This window comes from Rutilus rutilus, assembly GCF_951802725.1.
Source record: "Rutilus rutilus genome assembly, chromosome: 18".
Taxonomy (NCBI): domain Eukaryota; kingdom Metazoa; phylum Chordata; class Actinopteri; order Cypriniformes; family Leuciscidae; genus Rutilus; species Rutilus rutilus.
In genome coordinates, this window is record NC_140231.1 from 23089506 (window position 1) to 23100759 (window position 11254).

At 35.1% G+C, this 11254-nt stretch overlaps 1 protein-coding gene across 1 annotated transcript; it reads left to right on the top strand.

Moving 5' to 3' along the window:
* Positions 1–4308: 4308 nt before the first annotated feature.
* Positions 4309–10231, top strand: ube2g1b (ubiquitin-conjugating enzyme E2G 1b). The gene is made up of 5 exons (XM_084388193.1): positions 4309–4566; positions 5225–5327; positions 5446–5543; positions 5616–5794; positions 9095–10231. The coding sequence occupies exons 1-5, from the start codon at positions 4524–4526 to the stop codon at positions 9179–9181; spliced, it is 510 nt and encodes a 169-aa protein (XP_084244319.1). The 5' UTR covers positions 4309–4523; the 3' UTR covers positions 9182–10231.
* Positions 10232–11254: the final 1023 nt, after the last annotated feature.

Consider the following 11254-nt stretch of genomic DNA (forward strand, 5'->3'; position numbering starts at 1 on the left):
CGCGGACTCCGGAAATTCCGTTCCTTCCTTTGACTTTTCTTCGTCACGTCAGTGTGTGGATCAGCTGACCCTCCTCGTTCGGGCCGACGTCATTCCAGATGAAGAAGGGTGTAGTGTGTAGCAAAGAAATTTCCCTAGAATGCACATTCTAGAAACGGTAGGGGTTTTGATTCATGCTAGGCGGGGACTCACCAAAAAGATTAATTCACTGACTCGTTCAGTGCCTCTTTCTGTAGGTTACGCCGGTAGGTGGCGAGAGTGAATGTCGATGAGTCATTCGCGATTCGCTAAATACGATTCGTTGACGACCGAATGTTTTTTTATTAAAACTTTGAATGAATTTTTATTTTTATATGATCTGTTTTCATTTTTATAGTTGAAGGTTCAGTAATTTTTTTATGTCTTTATATTGTCATTAGGCCTAATATATATATATATATATATATATATATATATAATTTTTTTTTAAATTAATTTTAGTACATTACATTAATAAAATTGAGAAACGTTGCCTGAATGTCACATGTGTTGTAGGCCTAATTTTTATTATTTCATTAAAATATTTGTTTAACATGTTTGTTGTTTCATGAACCATTTTGTGTCCCATAATTGTACAATTCCCAAAAATACAATTACCTTGAGAAAAATTGACCAGAGTGAAAGTATGACAATTTGTTATACAACTTTTTTTCAGACAATATAAAGGTAATTCCTGAATCTGAATCTTCAGTATTCCCACATTGGTAAATTCCCAGTTACAAATTATATCAAATTATTTTACACACACAAACCTTTGATGTAAAAAACAACAGATGAATGGGTAAATTACAATTACTACATGTGCAGTTCCTTAGTTCAAATGTTTGTGATTGACACGCTTCTTTTCTCAGGATGGCTAAACCCATTTCTAATTAAAACAGATATTTTTTTCTTAGATGTGTCCGACTAATTAAACAGTTAAACAGCTGGTCATGTGGCCAAACATTTAAGTATTTCTGTTATCCTTCTTATTTCTGTAAGAGACAATGTAGAAAGCAGGCTTGTGAGGACTCATTTTCTTCATATAGGGATTTGTACTGTTCTTCACCATTACCCAGTCGTCATTTGGAGAAAAAGCTTATATTTGAACACACAAGATAAGGCCACTCACTGCACACTGTCTCACTGATGAAAAGGAGGAATGAAGCAATGTCTTAAGATTAACTTGGACACTGGGTCTGCAGCCATTTTGCAACCCTACAGGCTCAGATAAAAAGATAGCCTATATAATAGCTAAATTAGTTTTGCCAAAGCTGGGTTGCCATGGAGATATGACATGGGGCGTTCCATGTTTGCTTGTTTATAAGTCGATCTCATAGTCAAATGTCTATCTGGAATACAAAGTTGCAATTAACATTCACTAATTGTTTCCAGCTCTGAAAGTTCTTTTGATCACTTATGGGTAAATACACAAAAAACATTACTGTACGCTGATGTCCTATGACCTATGGTTCCATAAAAGTCGATTTGGCTCATGGAAACAGAAATGTCCAAAAAAAGGCATCTTACAGCTCAGATTCATGGCCTATCTGTCGAGGTCTCTGACAGTTGCAATGGAAGGTGATTTTCCTTGAATGACACGATTATGAAATTTGAACCTCAAATCAGTACTGATTTATTCTTTATTATTCTGCATTTAAAATGTATTATAATATTATATTTGCTGCTGTCAAATCGATTAATCGAGACACGTCTAACATAAAAGTTTTTGTTTATATCATATATGTGTGTGTGTGTGTGTGTGTGTGTGTGTGTGTGTACACACCCATATACTGTATGTATGCATATACACACACACACACACACACACACACACACACACACACACACACACACACACACACACACACACACACACACACACACACACACAAACACATTATATAAACAAAAACTTGTATTAGATGCGATTAATTGCGAATAATCGATTTGACAGCACCACTTATATTAGATTAAAATATTAATTATATTATCTGTATTATTATATTATAATTTTAGGGACTTTTAAAATTGTGTTTTTCAAGCCTAAAAATGTCAGGATTTTTTTTTTTTTAATCGTGGATTTTTGTAGTTATGTTCATAACTTCATGGCATGGAATGTTAACTGAAATAAATATTCTTTATGCAGAAATCATTAACGACCAGAAAATAATGGAAATCAAAAGATTGTGGAAACCAGGATGCTCAGGTTTTGATTCCCTAACAGTTATAATGCAACCTGTGAATCTAAACTGTGAACATATGAGGCTTTAACTGCTACAATAACATCCACAGTAAGCTTTATAGGATAAAACAAAAGATGTTCCGTTTTGTATCATAATTCCATTCACTGAAAGGTCATCTGAGCCAGTAATAGCCCATTTATCACACACCTCTTGACTGACACATTAATTGCAGCAGGCTTGAGAGAGAAAGAACAACTCAGTCAGCATCTCAACGCTGTGCAATGAATGTCAAGCTGTTTGGCACAACCTGTAGATGCAATTTATGGATTTATATCTGACTGTAACAGGTTCCAATTAGCTAAAAGTATCTTAAAATTATAACTATTAGCATATAAGTGGCTTCAGTTGTTGGGTGTGAAAGATGAGTTGGATTGTTTGAATCAGTAATAAGGCATCCCACAGTTCATGAGAAGAGTCAGATGTTTCCGTAAAGATTACGCTGTGTTCAGTGTACCGTCTTTTCTCTGTGTAATACATGGGGCTAAACATATCAACAAAAGCTAAGGCACATGACAAATCTTTAGTGAAGTGCGACACAGATCTGAGGCAAACCGTTCCTCAAAGTGTGTGTCATCTGAGAAGACGCGGCAGGAAGAATACACAAAGTCGCCTTTTGTCACCTGAGCATGGTTGTTTATTCAGAAAACCATCCCCTTGTTTGAGTTTCACAGATGTGGAATGTACTGTATTTGCTAACAACTCTTTCCCATATTCAGTCTATGTTTGGTATCAGTCCCTGGGCTGGGAGCCAAATGTTTGCCTTTTATGGTTCTGTAAAAAATCAAATGTAAGATTCTGGCATGTCAGGAGGATTGTAAAGCTCTCAAGATACTGGATGGGCAGGCTTTGTGAATCCACTCAGATTTACTGGATTCAGGCTGATCTGAAGTTAAAGCTTGGTTCTGACATATTAATCATTTGATCAAATAAATAAGCACATATTATAACTTTATTATTTATTAGTGACTAAATTCCAGCCAAACTAAACCACAAAATGTCTTTTACTAATTGTTTCTTACATAAAGGAACGTTTAAGGAGAAATTTAATGTAAGCGGGCACTGCCATCTAGTGTATTTTATTTGTAATTGCACTACACGTCAATAAATCAACAATCACCACTTGTTTAAAAGTATGTACATAGTCGACATGTATAGTCTACACTCTAAAATCTGTAAAAAAAAAAAAAAAAAAAAGACCTCTGCATTGCATTGCGTTGTGATTGAGTGTGATTGATTGGAAATGTTCGTAAACAGATTATGTGTAGGCCTACTTGCAGAAAATTACAAGTACCTTTTCCTTTTTTCTAAGCATTTTTTCTTACAATAAATAAATGAAACATTTTTTTTTTTTTACAATAATACAATATGATATAATACAATATAAAAATAACATTGCACAACATTTATAATTCTAATAATTCTAATACTTTTTAAAAACGTTTTTCATATATTTATTTGATTTCAAATTTATTATAATTACAGAAAACGATTTTTTAATAGTTTTAGTTAACAATAACAACACTGCTCACCTTGTCGACATTTTAAAAGGAAATCAAAACCATTTTAAAGGTAAGAAATAAAAAAACTGTTAAAATTATTTAGAGAAGCATTTTATTTCAGTCCACTGCATTTTATTAACATAGATTTTTAATCTGTATAATGTTTAAAATCGCAAAGAAACCTACTTTAAAATAACTTTTTCAAAATGGAAAATGCACTGAGGATGTACACTTGTACCATTTGTTGTATGGACTGCCACTACAACAAAATATTAATAAATAAGAAAAAAATCTGTTTCTAGCTTGTATTGTTAAAATCAAAACATTCGATAGTCGTGATAGATCAGTGTCTGTTTATAAGAAAATATATCACATTTTTAATCGACAAAAGTGTGTCTGTTAGGACCCTTTTGCTTGGGCTGTGTCTCAAAACCTAGTGAGCTACCTACTTAGACAGCGATTTTGGGCGTCATGGGTGCGTGCAGCATTTTTTGCCATGATAACTCAGAACGCTCCCAAAGAGATGCCTAATACTGCTGTAGTAAGCAGATACATAGTTACACACATCCTTGAGGTCAGTGCCAGTATAACATGTATCAGTTCAGTTCCCGGCGCATGTGAAGTAGATCTCAAATACACACACACTGTCCAAGAGCTGCGTGTCGAACAACTTTGACTTCCAGCGTTGATTTCGGGGACTTTACTTCGTCCTTTTTTCGTTGGAGAAACTATTTATTTTGTTAACATTAGTTGAAATAAAATGACTGAGCAATCGGCCCTGCTTCTGCGAAAACAGCTAGCAGGTAGGTGGCTAACTGTTAGCGTGAATAGTACAAGTCATCTTTGTTATGTCATTCTAACTATTTCTTTTCCACACTATGTGTACTTTTTAACAAAATGACACAGTGTTTAACGGAGACCACTGTGACAGTGTTTATGTAAGAGCTTATGGGCTTCATATTTCTACTTGTGAAGTAATAAGGTCAGAAGGTTTGGCTAGCATGCTAGCTGAATAAGTTGGTGAGGTTGATCACAAAGCTTATACCCTGCCTGTATTAAAGAAAATAATCTAGTTATAAACATGGAATTTTATATATTTTAAAAGAATGGTAATGGATGGTAAAAAAATAAGTTGTAGCATGTCATAGTATCAGTTGACACGTGTTAGTATGCAGTATACAAATGATTGGCCTGCCAAGTAGGAAACAATACCAACACATTTAGGTTTTGGTCTTATTAAATACAATTACATTTAGATTTAGATCAATCTTTACATCTTTATTCCTACATATTAAAATCAATCGTTTTTAATGCTTCAAGTGATCACAACATAAGGTACAGTATGAAAACTAGACATTATGGTATTTGCAAGATTATTAGTGTTCTTAAAGGTTAACTTTAAGTCAGCATTAGATGACTGAAAATGTAATCTAATATTCAGTATTGGCCGATATCTTACAGAGCTCAACAAAAACCCAGTGGAAGGTTTTTCTGCTGGTCTGATTGATGATGATGATATCTATCAGTGGGAGGTTGTCGTGATCGGCCCTCAAGACACATTATTGTGAGTAACCAATCCTGTGCTTTGGTTTAGTTGTGAGAATGGCCAGTTGACAAATCCAGTCTCCTGAAATCTCTTCCAACAAAACCGTATACTCACTTTTTCTGTTTTTGATTTATAGCGAAGGTGGATTTTTTAAGGCGCATCTCAATTTCCCTCACGATTACCCACTTCGACCACCGAAGATGAAGTTTATTACGGAGATTTGGCATCCTAATGGTGAGTGCATGTCAGTTTTGGTGAAAACACCTGTAGCGGCTGACACTGATATTATTCTTCATCTCTAATCAGTTGCGAAGAACGGAGATGTGTGCATTTCAATCCTACACGAGCCAGGAGAGGACAAATTTGGCTACGAGAAACCCGAGGAGCGTTGGCTGCCCATCCACACCGTAGAGACCATCATGATTAGTGTGATCTCCATGTTAGCTGACCCTAATGGTGACTCGCCAGCCAATGTGGACGCAGCTGTAAGTTTAGTGATTTTTGATGATAACTGACTCATGTTTTATAATAGCAGTCACCATGAAATCAAAATTTACCCTTTTTACTTCCTTGATATAATAAACATTACTGGTATTATTATGCAATTCATCACAGCATATTATTCTAGAGGGAAAAATGGTTTGTTTTTAATCAAAATTATTCACATTTCATGAAAATGTATTAACTTGCTCAGCCTATTATGCATAGTATTGTGAAATGACTTGCTTTTTTAAACGGATAAAAAAATAGCAGAAATAGCTGCTAATAGCAGTTAAAACAGCTCAAACATGAATTTTAGCCTGGGACTAGGCTTAAAGGTCCTTTTTGTATGTTTTTTTTCGTATTTGTCATTCGGTGGCTCTGAATTGTCAAAACACCATTCAGAATGCTTGCTACGGATGTGAAATACGCAGAAAATCGAACCCAATCTGAATTTTTTTATGACGGACAAAAGTTTCGGAGGCAGTGATTGACAAAACACGAGGTCGTATTTATTCTTTAACGTGCGAACATTTCGGACGCTAATTTCGGACTCAGTGTGCAAGGAACTTAAGTATTGTCTTTGAAACCAGGGGTAAAATTAATTAGTAACTTCCTTTATCAGTTGCACGCACATTTCAAGCATGGCTCTTTTTTTACTGGATAATTGTGAAAGTGATTTGTTGGCTCAAGAACAGCTGCAATTGGATCCGTCCGATTCACTAATGAATTGTTCAGTGTTATTTGTGAACCAATTCAGCAGGATCATTGTAAAGAATGAACTCGTTCATGAATCTGACATAGAGGAGGTGGTGATTTCTTCAGTTCGTAATAATGAGGAACTATGTGTTTTTTTATGGAACCTAGTCGAGTAAAAAGTATGATTTTATGCTTTGGAATATAGTGAAGTAAAAGTTTTCCAAAATCAAAATACTCTTAAGTACAGATACTTAAAAAAATGAACTTAAGTACAGTAACAAAGTAGGAATACTTTGTTACTGTCCACCCCTGCATTAAAACAGAAATTCTGTAAAAAATAAGAATTGACAATTTTGAATTATGGTCATTTAAACTTTTTATCAACAATAATAAATGATGGAGAAGCAGTGTTCATGGTTAGTTCATGTTAACTAATGTAGTTAGCCTAATTAATGTTAACAAATGAAACCTTATTGTAAAGTGTTAACATGACTTTCTTTATCAGATTTTTTTGTAGGTTTCTAAAACGGCAAATAGATAATACATAAAAAAAAAAATTGACACAAATGTATTCATGGATACAGCATAGAGAGCCTAAGTCCCTCCCCTCCGCTTCCGGCTCATGGGACCTTATTTCGGAAAAAATGTGTATGGTAGTCAATGGCGAGGGACAACTTATTTTTTTATTCCGTCTGAACTGTGCCCTGAATTACACATATGATGTTTGTCAATTTAAAAGATAATTATGAAAGTCAAGAAAGGTGCAGTTTGTCATAAAACAGAAGAGTAACATTTAGTTTTATGTGAAAATCGCTCAATGAACTACATCTCTCGTCTCGCACTATGTACGTCACCGTTGCTCGTATGTGTGCAGTCTGGTACAAAACACTCAGGCATGACGGCGTTACGATTATAACGTAAGACTATAGAAAAAATGACAGACTTTAGCTTCAGTAAAGTTAGCTTCATTCATTGAGAGAAAAGGTATAACGTCACATGTGCGCCTTTTGGGTTTGTAGTCTTTGTACCTCAACAATTTTACATCAAACTGCGACTTTCTTGACTTTAAAATGTATCTTTTAAATTGACAAACATCATATGTGTAATTCAGGGCACAATTCAAACGAGATCAAAATATTTGTTGTCTCTCGCCATTGACTACTAGCCTGACTTCGTCATACTCATATTCTAGTCAGAATGTGAGTCTGATACCGCTCCATAGAGATTTGATTATGGGGCGTGTCTCAACCGAACTAGGAAAAAAAAAACCTCTGCACTCAATTGGATAGACCTACAACCAATCAGAGCAACGGAGTAAATGACGCATGTCCTTCATTCATATTTTCAACCAACAAAATGTTGCGGGCGCGGCTCTCTGTTCCTCTTTTAAAATGAATGCGCTGTCGATATCTTTTATAACAGACGCGATGGCGGAATCTACACATGATGTTTCATAAACAAAGTTCGGGAGGAGCACGTACTCAATCCAATATCAACTTGTCATCAAACAATACCATGTCTAACGTTACCGCGGAAGCATATTCACTCTGTCAACTTACCTAACACTCCTTGACAGTTTTTCAGCATCCCTCGGTCCCTCCACCACCCCGAATCCTCACTCTTGTCTTGTTCTCTCACAACCAGGAACACGGGGGGAGTATGGCTACCGAGCCCACAGCCCTCTCGGACAGCACGTCATATACGCATTTATTCTATCTTACTTATTTGTGTGAACTCATGACATCTCATATAGCCTACGCATTTATTCTATCTGACTTATTTGTAAATGTGAACTCGTGAAATCTCAATTCTCCAGCTGCAGTCGTCTTTGTTGTAAACTAACTCAAATCAAGCGCTCTTTGGTGACGTAACCGCAGACCATCTGTCCATCATCGATTAAAGCCCGCCCTGGCAATTTGATTGGCTCGGCCTTCTAGGAGCCGAGCATAATTACTCCTCAATGGATCGAGTCCAGACCGAACTTCCCGACCAAAAAATGTTGTGGGCGGGGTTCGGGCTGGCACCCAGGCTAATTGACTACCATACAATATTTTTCCGAATTAAGGTCCCATGGTGTTCCACCGGAAGGGGAGGGACTTGGGCTCTCTATTAAAGGGATAGTTCACCCAAAAAGGAACGTTTCGTCATCATTTACTCACCCTTAAGTTGTTTCAAACCTGTATCAGATTCTTCTGTTGAACACAAAAGATGATATTTTAAAGAATGTGGTAACCAGACAGTTGACGCCACCCATTAACACCCATGAAAGTCAATGGCCACCGACAACTGTTTGATTTCCAATATTCTTAAAAATATCATCTTTTGTGTTCAGCAGAAGAAACTTCTACAGGTTTGAAACAACTTGAGGGTAAGTGATTAAGTCATTTTGAACTATCCATTTAATAGCACAAAAGGATGGATTTGAAAAAGAAGCATTCCCATTTAAGATTCCTCGTCCTGACAAAAAAAAAAAAAAAAATGACAGTGGAAAATCTTGTTTTCACTCTGAAATGTCACTCTAAGTAAAATGGGCAGTGAATGCCGATTCATGTTTTGGTTCTTCTGAAACAATAATTAAAACCTTCTCATTTGTGTCCGGCTTGCAGAAAGAATGGAGAGAGGATCCCAACGGTGAGTTCAAGAGGAAAGTCGCCCGCTGCGTGAGGAAAAGCCAAGAGATGGCATTCGACTAGACGCCCCATCACGTTACTTTTGTTAGTACATATATTATTATCAGTTCCCATCTCCATATCTTGAGGTCAGAGACAGACGTTTCAGGATTTATTTCTGCATTGATTTTAAAAACCCATTACAAGCTCATATCAATTTAATAGGTTTAACTTATGTGTTGGATCACATTTTTCATCACAATGCTTCATTCACATAAATTGAATTCTAACCAGCCCCCCTAGATATGGCAATTACAAACCTTAATAGGGGATCACCTTTATTTTATTCACCAGTTATTTGGGGTAGCACCAGTTAGGGATATCAGAGCAAAGCCACCGTTGGATAATTAGTTTATTTTTATTATTTTATTTTTATCTGAATGTGTGAGTTATAGCACGTTTTGTTAATGTCGAAAAAAAAAAATTTCTTTTTTTTTCACCCTCTAGTGTGTCTGAATTATTTATTATCTTAATTATGATGAAATGTACTGCATGACACTTGTGTTTTGACTCGCTTTTTTATCTGCCACTGAGCCATCAATTTTGAACAGTCTTTTATGCAATTCTGGCGTGTTCTGTGCGTTTATGGTACTAGTAGAGGCTGATGGTCCGAATCGATGCTGATTTCCCTCCTCACTGACATGTCGGGACAGCCCTGTTCCCTTAAAAAAAAAAAAAACCAGTACCGCAGATGTCTCTCAAAGGGCCATCTCTTTCTCTGCTGCCTTAAGTTGTTCTCCTATCAATAAGGAAAATTGTATTCAGTGATGTCAAGTCCGTCTCAACGTCTATTCAGTATTTGAGCTGGAATCCTCTTTTGGACAAACCAAAAAGTTACAGATTTGCATGAGACAGATAATATTTTTTGTATAAATGGTGAGCTCAAAAGCTGTATTTTTTGTGTATGTAAATATGATGTATTGTACCATAGCTCTATCAGTCATTTGTTTGTGATGTCGTCCCCACCCCCACACATGTAGTTTTGTAACCTCATTTATGACTGTATCCTGTTCACTCTTCTGTTCCCGAAGGCCCCATCATGTAATTGCTCATTAAAATGTAGCATTTGTCTTATCTTCTGTTTGTCCTTAAGTTTTATTCTCAGTCTTACCTTTGTCCTGTTGTTTATGTCTTATGTCAGTCGTGTAAAAAGCAGTTACCTCAATAACTTCTAAGGGTGCATAAGATTCTTGGCAACACATCTTATCACAGTGAGATTTGTTTGGTGTTGTGTATTAATGCAAATGTCATTTTTATTATTCAAAAGACAGAAAACATTATTAAGCAATAAGTGCTACATTTTCAGTTGGTCTCTGTCACGTTTTGATTTGAATCAGTGGTGTGAAACGCCACAGCTTTACTCCAGTTTGTATGGTCCTTGGTGGCATATTGATTTTTGACCACTATATGAATGTCATTTCTTTCTGGAGCAATCATTTTTGTTCTTTAAGTTCAGATAAATAAAACCATTATTATGAACTCACTACACACCAAGCAGTGTTGTTTTTAACTAAAACTATTAAAAGTAGTTTTCATTAATAAACATAAAATCTAAATATTAGATGGAAAAACTTTAGCATAAATTAGAAATTTATCTTGATAACTGGAATAAATGTAAGTTGAAGTACTAAAATGTAAAACTTAATAGAAATGTTAAAATAAACTAAGAAAAATTATTAAATGAAAACTGAAAAAAAAAAAAAGCTATTTCAAAATATGAATAAATACTTTAATATATAATACTAAAATAAAAATGTTTTTTTGTCAATTGAAATAAAATATAAATATTAGATGAAAACTTGAACAGAAATTAGAAATGTTGCCTTGGCAACTAACAAATATTTCGAAGTACTATAATGATTAAAACTGAATTGAAAAGTTAAAACTATAGAAATATATAAAAATGACAGAGGCACATAACAAAAGTGCTAAAAACAAATGAGAACTCCATTTTAAAATATTAAATACTATAAAAAGTTAAGTCATTCATTAGACTTGATTCATTCAAAAATGCTGATTCATTCAGGAACAAAACATTGCTGTGTTGCAATGTTTGGAACTATATGTGTGTATATATATATATATATATTTATAAAC

What these genes read in the sequence shown, in the direction of transcription:
- ube2g1b (XM_084388193.1), top strand. Translation starts at nt 4,524, where the DNA reads ATGACTGAGCAATCGGCCCTGCTTCTGCGAAAACAGCTAGCAG. An exon ending in TCTGCGAAAACAGCTAGCAG is followed by an intron (nt 4,567 to 5,224) that starts GTAGGTGGCTAA and finishes GATATCTTACAG; the next exon opens with AGCTCAACAAAAACCCAGTG. An exon ending in GGAGATTTGGCATCCTAATG is followed by an intron (nt 5,544 to 5,615) that starts GTGAGTGCATGT and finishes ATCTCTAATCAG; the next exon opens with TTGCGAAGAACGGAGATGTG.